This window comes from Phodopus roborovskii, unplaced genomic scaffold (assembly GCF_943737965.1).
Source record: "Phodopus roborovskii unplaced genomic scaffold, PHOROB, whole genome shotgun sequence".
Lineage (NCBI taxonomy): Eukaryota > Metazoa > Chordata > Mammalia > Rodentia > Cricetidae > Phodopus > Phodopus roborovskii.
The window spans coordinates 3,523,942-3,545,744 of record NW_026125506.1 but is presented as its reverse complement, the minus strand read 5'-3'; the positions used below and the strand labels follow the sequence as shown (position 1 = coordinate 3,545,744).

General features: G+C 50.5%; 1 protein-coding gene across 1 annotated transcript in view; it reads left to right on the top strand.

Annotated features, from left to right (window-relative positions):
• Nucleotides 1-21,803, top strand: part of Svop (SV2 related protein) — a 47,735-nt gene that overhangs the window by 14,164 nt on the left and 11,768 nt on the right. The window contains exons 2-10 of the mRNA XM_051176453.1: nt 249-409; nt 2,392-2,477; nt 4,378-4,476; nt 7,333-7,404; nt 11,508-11,632; nt 18,041-18,104; nt 18,890-19,015; nt 19,892-20,020; nt 20,806-20,879. Of these exons, the coding sequence (XP_051032410.1) occupies nt 249-409; nt 2,392-2,477; nt 4,378-4,476; nt 7,333-7,404; nt 11,508-11,632; nt 18,041-18,104; nt 18,890-19,015; nt 19,892-20,020; nt 20,806-20,879 (936 nt within the window). The remainder of the gene's footprint in view (nt 1-248; nt 410-2,391; nt 2,478-4,377; nt 4,477-7,332; nt 7,405-11,507; nt 11,633-18,040; nt 18,105-18,889; nt 19,016-19,891; nt 20,021-20,805; nt 20,880-21,803) is intronic.

The following is a 21,803-nucleotide window of genomic DNA, read 5'->3' as shown; positions in this document are numbered from 1 at the left end:
TGCATGAGCCTGTGTCGAAACAGAAGTCTAAGACAAAGACGTAGTCTTGCACATCCAATCGTCAACGGATCAATAACTGGCAACATCAGCACCACCCCAACCAAATTCAACATAAACGCCAGGCCTACCCACCTCACCCTTCAGACGGAGAGAAAATGCCCTGTACCTGTGTTGGGTGGGAAAGCTGTGCAGCAAGGCCATGCAGAGGCAACTCCAGTCATGCTGATCACATCTGCCTTCTTCTCTAGGGTGGTGAAATTCCGCCGCACAGGAGAGAGTGCATGGTCAGAGGATGACTTGGCTTCCGGAGAGCATGATGTCCAGATCGAGGGGGTCCGAGTGGGCCTAGAAGCTGTGGAGCTGGATGATGGGGCAGCTGTGCCCAAGGAGTTTGCCAATCCCACCGATGGTAAGCAAGCCCGGCGGCTCAGGCATTAGCCTGGCACCCTGTTTGCCTGCCCAGGCGGTGGTCTTAGAAAGGTCTTGTGAAGGGGCAGTTGGGAAGACACAGAGCACCCAAGGGTGACCCCAGAAGGGTAGGCTGGGGCTGCAAGGCTCACTTCAGGAGCTACGGTTACATCACAATCCCCACTGGCTGCATCACTGCACACTTGACTGAGAAGGGCAGCAACGATGGCGTTGCGGGTGATATTGGTGGCAGCGGTGGCGGTTACGATGTTGATGATGATGATGATGAGGGTGATGGTGGTGGCAGTGACAATTATGATGCTAACGGTGACGATGGTGACTATGGTGACAAGTATGATGCTGCTGCTAAGGGAGGTGGTGGTCATGATGCTGATAATGGTTGTGGTGATGATGGTGATGGCGGTAAAGATGGTAGTGATGGTGATGATCATGACGATGGTGGGTGGTGGTGGTAGTGGTGATGGTAGTTGTCTTGGTCTGGGTTTAATTGCTGAGAAAAGACACCATGACCACAGCAACTCTTTTTTTTTTTTTTAAATAGTGTTTTTGACACAGGGTTTCTCTGTATTGCTTTGGAGCCTATCCTGGAACTTGCTTTGTAGACCAGGCTGGCACCTGCCTCTGCCTCCTGAGTGCTGGGATTAAAGGTGTGTGCCACCAACACCCAGTTTGTTTGTTTTTTTTTCCTTAAATGATTTTATTCACATATTATATATACAATGTTCTGTCTGCATGTATCCCTGCAGGCCAGAAAGAGGGCGCTAGATCTCATTACAGATTGTTGTGAGCCACTATGTGGTTGCTGGGAATTGAATTTAGGACTTCTAGAAGACCAGCTAGTGTTCATAACCACTGAGCCATTTCTCCAGCCCCCACGGCAACTCTCATAAAGGAAACATTTAATCAGGGTGTTCTGTGTTGTATGGATCAATTAAAGAAAGAGATCACTCCAGGATGAAATTTTAAGGTCCAGGTTCTAACGAACTGAACTGAACCCCAAACAGCTATAACAAGGTATACTTGTTGTTACACAAAGCTGACTTTTAGGTAAAGTATTTCCTCATACCAAGGTCCTATCTAATCTGTCTCTAAAGGAGAGCATCACATGCCCTCATGACTTTAGTCCTTTACTGTGTGTATATCATTGTAAGATATGATAATCCACAAGCCTCGGGTGTGCCACAGACATCTTGTGACCAAAGTCATGCAAAGGCTACAACACCCCTTCAGAAAAACAATTGTAAAAATCACAGAAAACAATCACTGTTCTCCACAAAGATTCTCTACTGTTTTCCACAATGATTCTTCAAGGTCAAAGTAACTCTAGAAAACAACTATTCGCTCTAATGTCTACCCCAGATACAGCGACTCTACTAAATTCCTACAACAAACATTTAATTGGGTGGCTTACAGTCCAGATATTTAGTCCATCATTGTCATGGTGGGACATGGCGGCACACAGACAGACATGGTGCTGGAGGAGGAGCTGAGATTCCTACGTCTTGATCCACAGGCATCAGAAGCAGACTGTGTGCCATACTGGGCACAGCTTGAGCATATGAGACTTCAAAGCCCACCCCCACAGTGACACACTTCCTCCAACAGGGCCACACCTACTCCAACAAGGCCACACCTAAAAGTGCCACTCCCTATGGGTCTATGAGGGATATTTTCTTTCAAACCACCACAGTAGTGATGATGGTGACGATAATGGTGGTGATGATGATGATGGTGATGATGATGGTAGTGATGGTGATGATGATGATGGTGATGATGGTGATGATGATGGTAGTGATGGTGATGGTGATGATGATGAAGAAGATGATAATGGCTGTAATGTTAATTCTTATAGCAGCACACACTACAGTTAATCATTAGCCTGTCTGGGGGCCACCACAGATGGCACACTAGACAAATACAAGATGATTTGATCCCTCCTCTTCTTCCCCTTTTCCTTCCCAGACACTTTCATGGTGGAAGATGCTGTGGAAGCCATTGGGTTTGGAAGGTTTCAGTGGAAGCTGTCTGTCCTCACTGGGTTGGCTTGGGTAAGTATCTGGGCACGGCACCTCATGAACAGCCCAAGGATCCCCAGAAGCTCAGCTGGGTACCATGGCCACAGGCACAGCACAGTTCTCTCCACACATAGCTTCTGCCTGAATGCCAATCAGCAAAGCTCATGTATAGTGATTGCCCAGGTGCATGCTGGGAGGAAGCTGAGCATGGTTGGCCATCACCCTCAGGAAGCACCCAGCTACAGAGGTGGATCTCTGCCCCTGGGGACTCACAGCTATTGTGAGGTGATGGTGTTGGGTCAAACCCCTGCTCAGGAAAACAGACTTCATAGGAAACATTTGCCATCTGGGTTGGGAGTATAGTTCAGTGTGTTTTTCTAGCTGTGTGCAAGGCTCTCTGGGCTGGACCCCCCTCAGCACGGCAAAAAGTGAAATAAAATAGAATGTGTTCTGATTCCCGGTGTTCACAACCCCTTGCTAAGGATCCCTTTAAGAGCTACAACGCTGGATCTTTAATCCAGGTGCAAGGCCTCTCTGAGCATGACGTGAGAAGTGACCTAAGTACAGGTGTTTCAAAATGGACCGTCAGTTTCTCTGCCGTTTCCTACTAACTAGAAACAGACCTTTACTGTCCCCACACTCCCGTGGCCTGTGGTGCATCTGCTTTTAACTTTCCAGTATTCTATCTAATCATAAAGTAGTATCAACACATTTAGTAACTGGGGCTTCTTATATATGCTAATGTATTTAGGCACTGTGTTCATTAAATATGCAGACAATTCTTCACAAACACGTGACCTATCAAGCAAAGACAAAGGAGTGATTGCACTGAAGAAGAGACCACATTATCTTTCTGCCTCCGTGAGAATGTGTGCTCAGCTGTTAGACATGTGACTCTTTCTCACTTCACCTGGGGAGCACGTGGGTTTCTTATTACATTGTGTGTGTGTGCGTGTGTGTCCGTGAGAATGTGTGTGACTGTAATTGTGTGACTATGAGTGTGTGACTGTGTGTGTGTGAATGTGTGAGTGTGTGTGTGTGTGACTGTGTGTACCATGGGGAACATATGTGTGGTGGTCAGGGACAATTGGCAGGGACAGGAGTTGGTTCGTTCCTTCTACTCCGTGGGTCCTGGGGATCAAATCCATGGCCTCAGGCTTGGCAGCAAGTGCTTTTCCCCACTGAGCCATCTCACTGACCCAAGAACCTGTGTTTTTAAAAATATGAGGAAACGATGCTGTCCATGGTGGTACAGGTCTGTAATCCCAGTGTGTAGGAGGTGGAGGCAGGAAGATTGCTGGTTTGGACCAGTCTGGGCTACATAGTGAGACCCTGTCTCATAAGCAAACAAAAGTACATAAAGGGGATGGTGAGATGGTGCACACACACACACGCGCACACGCACGCACACGTACACACACGCACACACGCACGCACACGTACACACACGCACACACGCACGCACACGTACACACACGCACACACTCATACACACACGCACACGCATGCACACACGCACGCGTAATTTTAAAGAGTGACTGGAGATATGGCTCAGACGTCAAGAGCACTCACTGCTCGCTCATCTGGAGGACCCAGGTTCAATTTCCTCAATTCCCAGTGCCCACATGGTGGCTCACAGCGGCCTCCTCTGGCCTCCAAGGGTACTGCACACACATGGTGCACAGAACACCTACACGCACAGAGAAATAAGTACAAAATTTAAAAAACTTGAAGCAAGCAGTCAAATACAGTGGGAAGAAACACACAAGCACATCAGCTGCCACCTGGGTCCCCGTGTAGCAGCCCACTGGTTCAAACCCATCCCTTGGGATGTCTGTCCAGATGCCGGCAGGAAGCAGAGGGTTGGCCGCAACCTCCGAGGCCAGGGCAGGCTGCACCTTGCTCGGCCTCACGGTGTCCCTTCCTCCCACAGATGGCCGACGCCATGGAGATGATGATCCTGAGTATCCTGGCCCCTCAGCTGCACTGTGAGTGGCGACTCCCCAGCTGGCAGGTGGCGCTGCTGACTTCGGTAGGCAGCCCCTGGGCTCAGACTCCCCTGGTGTCCTGTGGGGTGTGGCCCGTCTCCTGCTGCCAGGGCTCTGCAGAGAAGAGCTGTCCTGTTTTGCTTTCTCTTGCTGGGATGAGCACCCTGACCTAGAGCATCTTGGGGAGGAGAGAACATGTTTCAGCTCACACCCCAGTGCATGGCTGAGGGAGGGCGGGGCAGGGACTCAAGGCAGGAACCTGGAGGCAGGAGATAAATGACACAGGAACCATGGAGAATCGCAGCCTACACTCCTGCTCGGTTTACCTTTTTGTAGCTCCCAGGACCACCTGGCAAAGATCATTCACGGTGAGCCTGAACCTACCACATTAGCCATCACTCAAGAAAATACACCACGGGCCAATCTGGTGGGGGAATTTTCTCCACTGAGGTTCCCTGTTCTGAAATGACTGTAGCTTGTGTCAAGTTCACATAAAACCAGCCAAGCACACCAGGCCTGGGTGGAAAGCTGATACCAGCTCCCCTTAGTCCCCCACCCCATCCCATCTTATCCCAACCCCTCTTCCTCTGTGACGGGACCCAGCAAGTTAGCAGCCAACCCTACCCACCCAGGGCTCTAGCTCCTAGGGGACCTCAGAAAATCTGGAACCCACAGATGTGCATCACCTCTCCAGCTGCAGACAGGAAGTGTATCCTTCCTCCCGGGAGAGGGATGCCGGGGCTAGAAATGGCCCCTGGCAGGTAGTAGATGCTCAGTGAGTGAGAGGCCCCTGGCAGGTAGTAGATGCTCAGTGAGTGAGACGTGGCATGCTCCCTAGAGAGCACTCTGAAGGTGCATGAGGCAGAACCCTCCATTTTTGCTCTGGGAATTCGGAGGAAGAGTAAGGGCCAGGAGAGAAGGCAGCAATCATGATCATAGCGGCTAATGCTCCCTGAGAGCTTAATGACCAAAGGGCAGGAGCCGTGTCAGATGCCGTGTACACCTGTCTCAGCTAGGAGCCTCACCGTATCCCTGACAACTCAAGGGACCCAGGGTTGACTTGGCAGATGGTCTGAGGAGGCACAGGGGTTGAGGAAGGGGTGTGGGGCGGCTGTCCCTGGCATCCAGGACAGGGGACAGAGAGATGATTGCTGGTCCCCATGTCTCCCTCCTTTTAACTCAGTGTGGCTTGAGGGATGGTGCCATCTGCATTTAGGATGGCTCTTCCCACCTCAATCAGCCCCAATCATGCCCACAGACACTCTCCTAGGTGACGCTAGGCCTTGTCAACACTAATGACCATCAAGAGCTTCCATTGTGCCCTCCAACCCTTGTAACTCTTCAAGGAGGAAGGGAAGAGGGGCACAGAGAGGTTAAGCTGCTCATTCCAGGTCACACAGCCCAGCTGTGGCCAAGAGCAGTGGTTAATAAGTGACGGATCCCAGGACACTGTGAGTTTGGTCATTATTGCATCTGATTGTTTGGGGGGCGCTGTCTCAGATAAAACATGGCTGTGAGGTCACAGCCCAGTGGGAGTCAAGTACAGAACACAGTCCTACATTTCTGTGGTTTTGACACAACCTTGAGTGAAAAACGGTGTTGGTGGTGTGGCTGAGTGAGTTATCCCCCACCCCCCACTCTCCCTGGGGAGTAACAGGCCTGTCTTTGCTTGCTGGTCTCTCTTGTGAGGTTTGGGTTCATAATAGAGACTTAGCAGACCCTTGATGGGCCGGGCCCTGTGCAGAGTTTTGACGTATTGTCTTGTTCACCATATCTGTCCTAGAGGCTCTGTGATTCCTCTCATTTTTGTGGAAAAGGAAACCGGGAATAATGATAATGAGAGAAGTCAGTAAGAAGCCTTGTATTAAAAAAAAAAAAAAAAATAAGGAGGAAGAGAAGGGAGGAGGGAGGGGAGGGAGAGAAAGCCGAGAAGGGGGAGGCAGAGGAGGAGGAGGAAGAGGAGGGTGACGACTGAGAAGCTACACACAGTGCTGCATACCTGAACACTGTGACCAGGGGTTTACAAGTTCAAGACCAGCTAGCTGGGGCTACATAGCCGCAGCCAACAACAACAACAACAACAAGAGTCCATGCATTTTGGCGCACACCTTTACTCCCAGCCCTCAGGAGGCAGAGGCAGAAGGATCTCTGGGAGCTCAGGGCCAGCCTGGTCTACATCATGAGGCGTGTACTTACATACGTAACAGTTGTGGGAGCCCCGTCAGACTCCCCTTTACCGAACTTCAGCACCCTCCTCTAAGAAATGGGGGTAATAACGGCACGCGCCCCCAATGTGATAGGGAGGCACCTGCCTAAAGGTGGGTGTCTCGGTACCAATCTGTAACCCTAGCTCTCAGGAGGCTGAGGCAGGAGGATGGAGAATTTGAAGCCGGCCCGAACTACACAGACAGATCCTGTCTCAAAAAGAAAAAGAAACCATGTCTCACTCTCGGTGACAGGTTTATTTGCAGTGTAGTGGTATGTGGTGTGTGTGTGTGTGTGTGTGTGTGTGTATGTGTGGTGTGTGTGTGTGTGTGGTGTGTGTGTGGTATGTGTGTGTGTGGTGTGTGTGGTGTGTGTGTGGTGTGTGTGTGTGTGGTGTGTGTGTGGTGTGTGTGTGTGTGGTGTGTGTGTGTGGTGTGTGTGTGTGTGGTGTGTGTGTGTGGTGTGTGTGTGTGTGGTGTGTGTGGTGTGTGTGTGTGGTGTGTGTGGTGTGTGTGTGTGTGTGTGGGTGTGGTGTGTGTGTGTGTGGTATGTGTGGTGTGTGGTGTGTGTGTGTGTGTGTGTGTGTGTGTGTGTGTGTGTGTGTGTGTGTGTGTGTGTGTGTGTGTGGTGTGTGTGGGGGGTTGCTGTTCCCTCGAATTCCATGCTGCTAATAGGGTCTGTCCGTCTGCCCACAGGTGGTGTTCATTGGGATGATGTCCAGTTCCACGCTCTGGGGAAACATCTCGGATCAGTATGGCAGGAAAACAGTAAGGCTCCTTCCTCTTCTAAATGTTCCCACTCGGCAGTGCAGATCATGGGGGCAGCACAATGCCACTCTCTCTGATGCTTTAGCAGGGTGTCCCTTACACGAGGCCAGGGCAGGTGAAGGCTGGTAGATGACATCAGCTTCATGGTCCTAGAGAGATGATGGGTCCTGCCTCAGTCCGCCAGGCAGGAGCCTTCCCTGGCCTGCCTTCCATAGTCACTGTCCTGATGGGATCACTGCCTGGTTTAAATGTTTGTTGTAGGCATGGTGGTGAATATCTGTAAGCCCAGCATTCAGCAGGCCCAGGCAGGAGGATTTTGGTGAATCTGAGGTCAGTCTTGGCTACATAGAGAGACCTTGTCTCAAGTGAAAGAAAGCACCATGTATGCTGGACTTCGTCTCTCTCCCTCTCTCTCTCTCTCTCTCTCTCTCTCTCTGTGTGTGTGTGTGTGTGTGTGTGTGTGTGTGTGTGTGTGTGTGTGTGCATGTGTAGAGGTCAGAAGATAACTTTGGGGAGTCTTGCTCTCTGCTTCCACACGTGAGCAGCAAGGATGCAGAACCCTTGTGGTCAGGATTGGTGGTGAGAACCTTTTACCCACTGGGCCATCTAACTGATCAAAGAGTTTGGATTTTAAAAATTCATAATTAGGTTCTCGGAAATGATGCTTACCAAACCTTGTAAATTATAACCCCATTTTTGCACCTTCTAGAACATTGCTCCTCAATGCAGGGGGGCGGGGGAACACTTGACAATGTGTGGGACAGACTAGGTTACCACAGCTAAGGGAAGAGGTGATGACGGCATCTCATAGGTAGAGGCCAGGAAAGCCATCCGGTCCCCCGCAGTGCACAGGGCGTCCCTGCTCCACAACGTGTGATGCAGGGCACTGAGGGATCTGGTCCAGAGAGAAACATCGCTGCCACTTGCAGAATTAATTCCACGCCCCCTTTCCCTATCACCTGAGACCACTAAAGCTTTATCCAGTACCCACGTAGCTGGGTTTAGCAAGCAAAGACGAACATCTCTCTGTGGAAAGCATGGGCTGAGCCAGGCTGCTTCCCGTACAGACTCCTGGAGCCTCTTGTCCTCCTGCGTAGGTGGAATGACTCAGACACTCCATGGAGCGATTTCCAAGCATGAAGGGCCTTGCCCATGAGGTCTTGGCACAGATAAATCATTTCATAAATGTCTGTTACTACTCTTGCCGCATGCCACTCTTACGTCGAGGGCCTCTCATACCGTGCTCTGCTGGCTCTGCTCCCAGGATAGCTAAGTTCCACACCCAACCGGCCGCTGGCTTGGCCAGAGAGGAAGGGGAAGTAGCCCCCAATGGCTTCTCCTCCCATGATGGAGATTCTGTGCAAACTCATGAAGGGAGGAGTGGGCTATAATTAGGAAGCCTCCCCTGGGTTCCTCTAGGGGCCGGGGCACACCAGCAACCTACCAGCAGCATCAGACACAGAGGGGCTTCTTACTGTCTTGATCGAGGTGGAGGTTTCCGAGTCTGCATTAGGGTTCAGTGGAATGCCTAGTTCAGACGGAAGTTCCTAATGGCTGGGGGCTTATGTCGGCCATGGAATGGTGGGGGCCATGGAAACTATGTCCCCACCCCATCTTCCACCCCTGTGGAGCAAGGCAAGGTGCTTCACCTCTCTGAGCCTTAGTTTACCTGCCTGAAAAATAACTGTCACAAAAGAAGCGCAAAGTGGGAGGGGGTCCGACCTTAAAATGTTTGTAGGGCTGGGGTGCAGTTCAATACTTGCCCAGGACACACAAAGCCATGTCCCATGTCATTGACAAATAACCTGGGTGTGGGTGGTACACGAGTTAACCCCGGGCCTTGGGAGGCAGCAGGAGATCCAGCAGCTCGAGGTCTTCCCTGGTACACAAGCCTAGTTTGGGCCACACGAAACTATCTCAAAAATCAAGATGAAGTGTGTGTGATATGTATACGTGTCTGCCAATGCGTGTTAGAATGTTCTGGTTGTAATTACTACAATTCTGAGCGTGGGTGCTGTGTCCAGGTCGCCCAGTCAGAGCGATCCAAGAATGCAACCTAGGCTTACTGGGCTACAGGTTGCAAACTGGAAACCCAGAGACAGACACGTGCCTGTGTGTTCTGGAAACCCAGGCACAGACACGCACCCATGTGTTCTAGATTTTCGTGCTGGGAGTTGATCTCAGGATCTGCTGCAGGCTAATCACTCGTTCTAACCCTGAGCTACGCACCAGCCCATACTCACAGGGTTTTATGGGGGTTTCAATTAGTTGCCTCCATTTTTTAAAAGATACATTTTGCATTTAAAAAAAATGTGGCTTATGGCTTCTCTGGAAACCTGGGTTACCTAGTGACTGAGACCCACGACCTGTCGTGGTGACTTTTGGCCAGAGCTGAGTCCTCTCACTGATGAAGTCCCCACCGGTGCCTGCCACCTCTCACCTTCCTAAGGAATTCGCGGTCTGCTGGAGGTTCACGGACCTACCCAAGGCCCTTCTTCCTGCGGGTGCGCTACAGTGACCCCACACAACTGTGAAAGAGTAGTTTATAAAATGCAGACAAGAGTCCTGTGAAGTCAGAGACTCAGCTGTCCGGTCCCTTCCTGACGTTCAGTGCCAAGCAAGCAGCAGACACTCAGTACACATATGCCATGTGGATGGATGGATGGACGGACTGACAGACTGATGGACAGATGGATGGATGGTATACTCCAGTAGTCCTGTGGCTAAGTACATATCAGGTGTTCAATATATGCAAATGGGGGGAAATATGCATACATATGTATATATTTATCGGTGTTGTTATGCTAGTCCCATAGCAAGTGTTCAACATATGTATACACTGAATAAACAAGTGGGTAAATTAGCGAATGGATGATAACTGTCAGTGTCCAGCATCCCTTAAATAACGTTTATCCTGAATTCGTTTCTCCATCTCTAAGAGTAACTGAAAACACTTTAAGTTTGTACCATGTTTGTCCATGGTGTCTCTGTCTGATTCTCAACCCCAATGAGCATCATGCGCCCTTTGCTTAGAACTCATAAGCCATGTTAGTCACACTGTTGGTCGGATATCCTCTGCCACAACAACTACTTGAGACAAACCAGCTTATAAAGACAAAGGATTGTTTGGCTCACAGTTTGGGAGTTTTCAGTCCTCGGAAGGTCCACGATTAGCTTTGGCCCAAGTTCATGCGCTCTGTGTCCCCCCTTGTCCTGTGAAGTAGAGAATGATGAAGGTCTGAGAAGAGGCATAAGCATTCTTCTCTGTTGATGATGAGGATGCTGTAGATGACGTCAGACATAGAGCTATCTGTGTGCCTCGTGCCTGACCCTCTGGAGCCTGACTGGCACTGAATGGTAACCAAAGGACAATCAGGACGGCCCAGTTTGCTTGACAGCACACTGAGCATGCCTGGTGTCTCCCTGCCTGTGCCGGCTGCTAGTAAAGTGAGACCACTGGTAACATCTTTCAGATTTTATTTATTTTTACTATATATGTATGTGTGTATATATATGTGTGTGTGTATGTGTGTGTGTGTGTGTGTGTGTGTGTGTGTGTTTTACCTGCATGTATGGCTGTGTGCCATGTGCCTGCTGTGCCCAGGGAGGCCAGAAGAGGATATCTGATCCCCTGGACCTGTAGTTACAGACAGTTGAGCCACAATGTGGGTGCTGAGGACCAAACTAAGATCTCCCAGAAGAGCAGCCAGTATTTGTCTTTTTCTGTTTTGGTTTTTCGAGACAGGGTTTCTCTGTGGCTTTGGAGACTGTCCTGGAACTAGCTCTGTAGACCAGGCTGGCCTCGAACTCACAGAGATCCTCCTGCCTCTGCCTCCCAAGTGCTGGGACTAAAGGCGTGCACCACCACTGCCTGGCTGCAGCCGGCGCTCTTAACTGCAGAGCCATCTCTCCAGCCCCCACACCCCCCGGGTTGGTAACCTTTTAATTTGGAAAAGAAAAGCAATGCCAGGGATGGAACCCCGGGGCAGATGCTGTAGCTGGACCACACCCACCCATCCTTGACTGGTGGCTTTATATGTTTGTGGGTCCCCCCACATGGAGGCACCCAAGCCTCCTGTGACTCCTTGTCTCCTTCTCCGCAGGGGCTGAAGATCAGCGTGCTCTGGACCCTGTACTACGGCGTCCTCAGTGCTTTTGCGCCCGTGTATAGTTGGATCCTGGTTCTCCGAGGCCTGGTGGGCTTTGGGATCGGAGGGGTACCCCAGTCGTGAGTAAATACCCAGATCTGGCCTAACCACCTTCTATATGCATGGGTTCAGCCACCTTGCATTTAAAAACACTCAGGGAAGAAGTGAGCACGTCAAGACTCCTCCCTTGACTTTAGTCACTAAGGAAAATACAGCCGTTGGCCACGTGGCTAGCATTTGTGCAATAGTCTGTGCTATCAGCCATCCAGTGATACAGATATGAGCATACGGGTGTGAACACATCTAGCAAATGCTATGTCATTTCACGGGAGGTAGTCAGGCAGCCCCAGGTTTAGGTCCCAGAGTGCTGGACATTAGGAGGAAGGCTGTGTGCCTTCATTGCCTTGGGCTGTGGGAATGGCTATGCAGGGCTTCTAGAACCTGGAGCCACTGCAGGACAGGCAGTGTTGGCATCCGTGTCCTTCAGCTAACAACAGCATCAGCACAGCATCCAAAGACCCAACTTAGATGGCACATTTAATGTCCACGCTTCCTGGCTGCCAGCAGCAGGAGTGTGTGCGGTGATGGGTCGGTCACATAAGCTCCGTTTTCCAGGACGCTGAGATTCAGAAAGGGTGATATTCTTTGTTCCGAATAACCCTTTGGGCGGCAAGCTTTGGGCCAAGGTAAAGCCTGTGAACTCTTGCAGGTAGTGCTCCTGGCTGGTGCAGGGGAGCCAGCCCCTGGTCCCGTGGTCCTGTGGCTGTGCCTGAACTAATCCAGGGGCACAGTGCCAGCCACTGCCGTCTGCCCCGTGTAGTCCTCAGAGGGCCATGCATCCTGGTGGGACTGCACCCTCCAGGGCTCACTCAGTCTCTCCCTGTAGACTTTCCCAAGGACAGCTGGAGGGATGGACCACAGGACCACAGGCTGTCTCAGGACAGCCTCAGGTGCCGAGTCCCCCCCCCCTGCTGCCCATTCTAAAACCCCCTCACCTTCAGCCCGAGCAATGGCTGATGTAAGGACAAGGGCAACAAAAATGCCTTGTGCGATTCTTGAACTGTGCTGGCATGAAAGTGTTCTCTTTATAAGAGCCGAGACTTCCGGAAGACGCTAAGGTTGAGTCCACAGAAATCGACCCCACAGACTCTAGGATAGCAACAGAGACCACTCCTATTTGACTTCTAGAAGCAGCTGTTTTCTCTAAGGGAATGCAGCGATGCAATGCCTGCTGGTTTAAAAGGCACTGTGCCAACAAGCCTTTCTGACTCCACAGTCAGAAGCTGCCTGCTGTGCCTCCTTTGGGACAGTGTGGATACATGATCTCTAGCAAGGGCAGCTTCATCCTGAATCAGTGTGGTTCAATAGCAGGCCCTGCAGACCAGAAGACCTGGGTGAGAACCCCGGCTCGCACTGTGACCTCAGACACGTCACTGGTCCTCTCTATCTGTCCGCTTTGTCAGCGCCCACCCACTTGATGGGTCCCTGAGAGTGTGCGTATCCTGATTCTACAAATAGAGTACCCAGGACTATGCCTGGGAGACGACCCCCTCCCTGCCAAATATTCTCCTGGGCCATTCCATAGGCTCTGCCAAGTGCTGTGTCCCTTCACAGGAGGTTTGCCCAGCATGCCCCTGGTTTGACCCCCAGCCCCTTAAACCGGAGTGTGGTCCCTCATAGCTGTGGCCTGAGAACTGGAGAGCTAGAGGTAGAGAGCCAGTAAGCCCAGTCATCCTCGGTTAAGTAATAATTCCAAGACCAGCTTAGGACACCTGACACCAGCCTTCAAAACCAACCAACGAGGGTTTCCTAATAAGTCAGAGTTTGGCAAGCATCCAGTTTCCCAAGGCGTTGATAAGGAAGTCCCATGGGGGTGGGGTGGGGGTGATGGACCAGGAATGGAAAAACACGATTTCACACTGTTTAGGAATTAAAAACCACTGGAGCTCTAACCAGAGGCCATTAACAAACACAGCCATAAACCTGGGCTGACAGCAGCCAGCCAATAATCAGTGTGGCCCAACTCCCTTAATACAGGAGAGTCCTGCACGTGAGCCATTGGCCACACAGCAGCGCCCCCTGGTGGCTGGAGGACCTGCCCAGGCTCAGTGTAACCTTTATCTGGAGGGAAGTCTGTCTGGGGGACAATCACCCACCCCTGGGTCAGGCTTGGTCGCCTACACCTGTACAGTCTGTCTTCCTCTAACTGCTCCTCAGGCCTTAACACCTTCCCGAGGGCCCTCAGCACACGGTTTTCTCCTTAGGAACTCCAGTTCAACACCAACCCTGCCACATTTGTCCTTGAGTAAGCCAGACAGACCTCCTTCTCTGTTTTACAGTTTCTTAAAAAATAATCTCTTTCAGGTTGTTCTCTCCTGCAGACACTCTTTATGTGGATGGTGGCCTAAGTCACTGAGATCTGCCAAAGCCTTTCCTATTTTATAAACATCTTATCCCTCCAAAGGGCTCAGCAAAGCCACCAAAGCTCATTACACATATGACAAATAAGTGTGCGTTGGAGGCACACACCTTTAGTCCCAGTGCTCAGGAGGCAGAGGCAGGTGGATGTCTGTGAGTTTGAGGCCAGCCTGGTCTACAGCGCTGGTTCCAGGACAGGCTCCAAAGCAATACAGAGAAACCCTGTCTTGAAAAACAAAACAAAAAACCCAAATAAATAAATAAATGGACATGTGTGCCCCAAGTCCCACAGCTAGTTAATAGCTGGCCCGAGATTTGCTACAACGTGCTTGCTCATTTATGCAACTAAATAGCTGTTTTATCTGTGAAGAATACTAAACCATGAACAAAATCAGAAGAATCAGGAAGCCACCTGAGAGGACTCTGACTCCTTAGCACTTCAGATGTAGTCATTTTACATAAACCTAATTATGTCGTAATTAGCCAGCGCTCTTATCTAGTTACAAAGATGGCTCCCCTAAGTGCTGTGTTGGGAAACATTTAGGTGACAATATTTCTAGGTAGTTAGGTAATATTAAAAGTTTCCATTTGTGTAGAGTGAGTTGGCCCAGCCAGGGTTCCTCAGAAAGTCACAAGAATGACGTCTTGGGGTATAATTTTAAGATGTGTCAACAGCCAGAGTATAATGGTAACAGCTGGTTTGCTGTTTCGAGAACACAATGCCACAGGTGGGGTAGGTTATAAATGAAGGGGGTTTAATGATGGGGAAACCCACAGAGTCAGCTGACCCGAGCTAGTGAGAGATCACTGACTCGGGTCTGACAAATGGGGAACCTGCGTAAGGCTGAGCTAGACTCCCTTAATACAGGTGACAGTGGTGTGACTGGGACAATACATGAGGCCACTGGCAGTGGGTCCAGGATCTAACTCTAATGCACAAACTGACTTAGTGGAGCCCCATTCTGTATGGAGAGACACCATGCCCAGTCTAGACACAGGGGTGCAGGGTGGAGAGACGCCTTGGTCCTGCCTCAATGATGAGACAGACTTAGTAAGGGGAGCCCTTACCCCCTCTGTGGAGCAGACAGGAGGGGGGATGGAGGGAGCAGGAGGAGAGGAGGGAGGGGGAATGGGATTGGAATGTAAAAAATTAATTAATAAAAAAAGAGAAAGATTTACCTCAGCTCATAGTCCCAGCTCAAGTCTAGGGGCTGCATTTGCCTGTGGCCAGCCACCTTGCTGGCCACCACTGAGCTGCCTCAGTCATAACTTGGCAAGAGACAGGAGGCAGAAGTATGCCATCAGATCTCCTCACCAAACCTCTAAGATTCAAGGTGACCGTGGTGTGGTGCTCTCCAGTAATCCCAGAGCTGGGGGGGGGTGGATTACCATGGGTTTGAGGCCAGTCTGGGCTACATAGTGAGTTCCAGGTTAGCAAGACCACCCCCCATCCCATCCCACCACCCTGGTAAAAGGTCAGAATTCAATCTTGGGGCTGATCCTAACAATATTGTCCAACCCTGATCACCTCCCCCAGCCTCGCGTTCCCACCCCCAGACAGCATAACTGGATCAAGTTTAGCAGGGTGAGGACAAAGCTTCAACACATGAACCCCAGGCAGTGTGACAAACACCCAAACCACAACAATGTGAAGGCAAATCATTTGTAAGGAGCCCCCTTCGTTTCTGTCTCCCCAAACACACTTAACATTGTCAATAAGAGCTACAGTACAGGCCGAGCAGCGGGGCTCACATCTTTAGGCTGGATCCTTGGGAGGCAGAGTCAAGCAGATCTCTGTGAGTTCAAGGCCAGCCTGGTCTACAGAGTGAGTTCCAGGACAGGCTTCAAAGTGACAGAGAAACCCTGCTGAAAAATCAAAAACAAAACAAAACCCTACAGTACAGGGCAATCATTGCCAACCATGATGGTGCCTGAGTACCACAGGACAGCTGTGCTATGGGTCTTCACGAAACCTTTAGCCCAACCCTACCCCCAATTGACTAATTAGAAAACCCAGCTCACCGGAGGTTTGATCAAAGTCTGTAAGTCAAGGTGAGAGTTAGTTGTTGCTGGCCACGAACTACCCCGCCCTGGGAGGTTAACACACGGATTCACTTAACTCGGTTCTGCAGTTGGGCGAAATCTGCTGTTTCATGAGGTCCTGCTCACATTTTCAGTCAGTGGGTGGATTAGACGACTTGATAAACCTAGAAGGTTCCAACTGGCTCCACCCAGCCACAGCCACCTGAGATCTAGGACAGGAAGCCACAACAGCAAAGTTTCCTGCAGCCAAAGTCTGCAGCCGGCAGTGCTGGGAATCAAGCCCAGGACTTACAGCTGCTGACTGAGCCTCACAGCCCTGAAATCAAGGGCAGCAAAGTCGGGCCACAGAGAAGGCACAGTAAGATGCCGAGTAATCTCCCTTCATGTCTATGGAGAAGCATAGACATGTGGCAGAGAGATGGCCCAGCAGTCGAGTGTTTACTGGCTGCTCTTGGAGGGGACCCAAGTTCAATTCTCAGCAGCCATGTTGGATAGCTCATAATGACTTAACTCCAGAGGATCCAGTGCCATCTTCTGGCCTGTGAGGGGCACTGCACATGTGCAGGGCATACACCCATACTTAGGCTATGGCCCAGTAGTAGAGCACTTGCCTGGCTTGCACGTGGTCCTGAGTGCAACCTCCAGCATCAAAGGGGAAAAATTGGATTAAAAAATGATTTATGGGCATCACACTTTACCTGTGTGTGTGTATTGTGCCTACAGTGTGTGTAATACCTGTCAAGGCCAGAAGAGGGCGTCCGATCCTCTAGAACTGGAGCTGCCAGTGGTTGTGAACCACCATGTCATGTGGGTGCTGGGAACCGAACTCCAGTCCTCCAAGTTCTTAACTACTAAGCAATCTCCAGCCCCCGGATTTGGATTCTAATTTTTAAAAGGGAACTAAACAGTGCTCTGTCTTTATCATCACGAGTGATATAAATGTAAAGAAAAAAATGAACACAAACCTCACTAAAGCTGCAAGTGTCCTTTTCTGAGACAGTAGCTTTTTGTGTCCAGTAGGGGGAGCTGTGAGCATTCCCAGAGTATCAGTCAGCTAAATGACAGCTGGGAAAATGGGAAGGTCTAGGTTACCTTCCAGGTGACTCAATAGACAGCAGAGGGCAGAGGACCTCTTGTAGGAGTCTGCTCTCTTTCTACCCTGTGGAGTTGTAGGGATCAAACTCAGGTCACTGGTCTTGCCAGCGGGTTCCTTTATCTGCTCATCCATCTTGCTGACCCCTGAAGACCTCGTTCTTATATCAGGATGTAATTTATTGAATGCAGAAAGAAAGACGAATTAAAACTACAACTTGTCACCAATGTAGCCATGGTCTGTTCAGGTAGAAATAGCCAGTAGCTACAGCAGGTTTTGTGGGGAACAAGATACTGGCAAATCTGAATTATGTCCTAGTCTCAAGTGTCAAAATGGTACCTTAGTTAGAGTGGAGAAATCTGTCAGGCACCAACTCTACCCCTCTGTGAAGATTAGCTTACCAGTGAGGAAGGAGGCAAGCATCCAACACCCCTGAATGCAACTGCTGGGAGTTCTTGGCATCATCCATGTGGTTGTCCCCAGGGGTGCACAGACAGACATCAGGGACCAGGGATGAGGTGTCCCCCAGGACAAAAGACCAAATATAACACAGGGATAGCAACTGCTAACACAGCTGCCTGTAAACGCACAACCAGACTTCCCCCAGACTCTGCAGCTACAGCCAATCTCAATGGCAGCATGATGGAATCTAAGGGTCCTTTGGAAAGTTGGTTGAAAATGCAACACCTAGCCAGGCAGTGGTGGTACACGCCTTTGATCCCAGCAATTGGGAGGCAGAGGCAGGCGGATGGCGAGTTTGAAGGTAGCCTTGAGCCACGGTGTGAATCTGTTCATTTTCTGGCTGTAGCCATGGTCCCAGGAAATTGACTCAGGAATCCACGGATCATTAGAGGAGGATGTTGTTCATCACTGGGGGAAACGCAGAACCTGCCATCTTCGCGCCCTCTTAGCCCCTGTCTCTTTGCTCACCTAGGGTGACACTGTACGCTGAGTTCCTGCCCATGAAGGCCAGAGCCAAGTGTATTTTGCTGATAGAGGTAAGAAGGGTGTGATGGTCTCTAGGGAATGCTGACTGACTGGCTATCGGTTCTCAGATGTATGGAGCCACAGGGCTGCAAAGGAGAGTTTAAGAAAAACATAACAAGCCTGGTGGTGATGGCACACACCTTTGATTCCAGCACTCAGGAGGCAGGGGCAGGTGGATCTCTGTGAAAGGAAATTGTGGCACTATGCTACAGCATTGGTGAGCCATCAGGATATCACGCCTGAGTGAAGTAATCATGACATAAAAGATGAATGCCTGCCGTATGACTCTGCTACAGCAGACGGGTGGTTGGAGTAGTCAAAATCATTGATAGGACACACGTAACATGTAATCCCGACACCTGGGAGGCCCAGGCAAGAAGATCTCAAGTTTAAGGCCAGGCTAGACTACAGAGAGACTTTGAGGTACAGCCTGGGCTACACAGCCAGACCCCATCTCAAAAAAAAAAAAAAAAAAAAAAAAAAAAAAAAAGACAGTGAGAACAGGGTCTGGTGGTCGGGTAGGGTTAGGAGGGGTGACTGCCATGGAGACCGTTTGTTTCACAGAGTAAGCTCCAGAGGTAGACGGCATTGACGGTTTCAGGCCAGGCCAGGTGTGCTCAATACCAGTGCACGCTTGGAATAGGTAGGAAAACACTGGCAATTAGCCAAAACCAAAGTCCCTTGAAAACCCCACTGTCGTGCCTGCATCACAGAACCTGGCCCTTTCCACCCCATGCTGGACTCTGTGTGGGCCACACCAGCCCACCGCTGACTCTGACTCTCCCTCGCCTGCCAGGTCTTCTGGGCCATCGGGACAGTGTTTGAAGTTCTCCTGGCTCTGTTCGTGATGCCCAGCCTGGGCTGGCGCTGGCTGCTCATGCTCTCTGCGGTTCCTCTGCTCCTCTTCGCTGTCCTGTGTTTCGTACGTATGTTTAAAGCCACCTCCTTGCCGGTCTGGGGGACACTGTTTTAATGGGAAGTGAGTGGTTACTTAGTAGCTGGGCATGGTGGCACATGCCTTTACTCCCGGGAAGGGAGAAGAGGGTGGATTTAAAGAGGGCAAATTCCAGGACTGCCAGGATTTTTACATAGAGAAACCCTGTCTCAAAACGCATGCACGCAGGCATGTATACCCATGCACACACACACACACACACACACACACACACACACACACACTTTAATTGTTAAATGAGGCCTGGAGTGGCCGCACAAAGGGGTGTTAGATTTCCTGCACGAAATCTCTTTTGAGATGTTCTCTGTAAGAGTTAGGCCTAAAGTGACAACATTCCACAGGAGCCACCAGAACTCTTAACTTTTCAGACTGGTTTGAGCAGAACATAGGGACAGAGGATTCTTCTCTTTTCTCTCTCTCCTCTCTCTCAGACTTAGTTTACAAATGATGCTAAGCACAAGGAGGCCGAGTTTCTCAGGAGTTGAGGGAGGAGATTTTTTTTTTTTTTTTTTTTTTTTTTTTTTGATGGCGGTCACTATTTACTTCTCCCTCCCCCAAACTCTAAAAGCAACCATGACAGTTACGTGAACCCAGGCCAGCTCTTCAACAAGCTCTCTGCTTCTGCAATCCTGTTTAATCCTCTAAACACCTGAGGGTATGAGGGAAGACACAGAGGCACAGGGGAGTGAGTGGCGTGCCCGCACAGGAGCCAGCATTTGGAGTCAGGTCTCTGACTCCAGAGCCCTAACTCTCAGAGACCCCCACACAGATGAGAGCCGGGTGGCCTGGAGAGAGGCGCTCTGTTCTACACTAACCAGACACACGTGTCTCCTGTTCCCTCAGTGGCTGCCAGAGAGTGCTAGGTATGATGTGCTGTCCGGGAACCAGGAAAAGGCCATTGCCACACTAAAGCGGATAGCCATGGAAAATGGAGCCCCCATGCCTCTGGGGAAGCTTGTCATCTCCAGACAGGTCAGTGTCTGGAGAGCTGTGTGTGCATGCGTGCACATGCATGTGCATAAGGAAGCAATTGCATGAGGCTGGCATGCATGTGTGGGCACACGTGTGGGTGAGTGCAGATGCCCGGTGTGGTCCTGCATTTGTGTTTGTGCATGTCTGTGTACAGGGCCTGGAAAGCTGATATGGAACTGGAAGTCTGCTGAATCCTACGCTACTGCTAGAGAATTTAGGCAGCAGCATTAGGGCGATGGCCTGCCAGCCAGTGCATTTCATAACTGCTCCTGCTTCGTCCCCCAGCTCAGTTTTTAAAAAGAGCATTGTTAAGCAAAGATGTGAAAACAAATTCAATACTAGTAAATCCTTTAAATTTTTGTGGAACTGACGAATGGGTCATTTAGATAGTCAGTCTTCGGGCAAATTGTCCCATGTTGAGCTGGCTGTCAGCACATATACAGTGGTGCCCCTGACCTGGAGCTGGCTATGTGTGTGTGGAATGATTTCATACCCCTTGCACTGAAGCAGGCCTGGTAGTGCCCACCCCGGGGGTCTGCCTCCTGCTCCGTGTTGGAAGCACATGGCTCTGGCCTGTGGTAATAAAGACCCCAGCCTACCAGGGTCTCAGCAGGAAGGAATGCCTTCCCAAGCCTATGTCCTCGACCCTGGCTATGTCTTTAGCAGTGTGTGTGTGTGTGTGTGTGTGTGTGTGTGTGTGTGTGTGTGTGTATCAGGCCCCCAGCCAAGGCCCTGGCAAGCACTGGGAGCTAGCCAGTAACCCACGTGTCCTTGTCTTGAAACAGGAAGACCGAGGCAAAATGAGGGACCTTTTCACACCCCACTTTCGCTGGACAACTCTGCTGCTGTGGTTTATATGGTAAGAGCTGCTGGCTGCCCAATGTGAGCCCCTCCCTCCCAATGCACAACGTGGGGCCTTAACATTTACTTGTGTGTGTGTGTGTGAGAGAGAGAGAGAGAGAATGTTTGCACATATGTGTGTACATATGTATGCACGGGACACACCCAAAGATGACATCAGGCATCCACCACGGTCTTTCTCAGTGTTATAAATCAAGACAGAGTCTCTCACTTGAAGCCACCCAGCTTGCTATAGAGCTCTTCTCTCTGTCCCTGGGGTGCTGGGATTATAGGCTGGCCACCATGTGTGCTGTCGACATCACACTCCTGACCCCATCTGCACCAGGGACCATGTGGGCTATTCACCCCTTCACACTTTAAACCTGATGTGGAGCTACTCAGATAAGTAGCTAGTAAAGGAGATATTCCTGGGGCTGGAGACATGGTTCAGAGGTTAAGAGCACTGGCTGTTCTTCCAGAGGTCCAGAGTTCAATTCCCAACACTCAACATGGTGGTTCACAAGCATCTGTAATGGCCTGCAGGTGTACATGTAGGCAGAACATGGTATACATAGTAAATAAATTAATCTGTTTTTTAAAAACAAACAGATATTTCTATTCCTGCTCTTCAAGAAAACCCTTGAGTTGCAAACTATCCCTAATGATGCTGTCAAGGTAGATAGATACAGTAAAGTGTGTGTGTAGCTGGTGTGCCCAGGCTCTGAACCTGTGTGGCAGAGAGACAGGGTAGCTGGTGTGCCAGGCTCTGAGCCTGTGTCCTGGAGAGAGAAGGCAGTTAGTGTGCCCAGGCTCTGAGCCCCTCCCCCCCTCAACCTACCCCCCACTACCCCCCCCCCCAGTTCCTGCCCAGGTTAGTTTTTCTTAAGTGTCAGCTGTGGGAGGAGACGGGGGAGGAGACCGGAAGGGAGGCGGATTGGGAGCT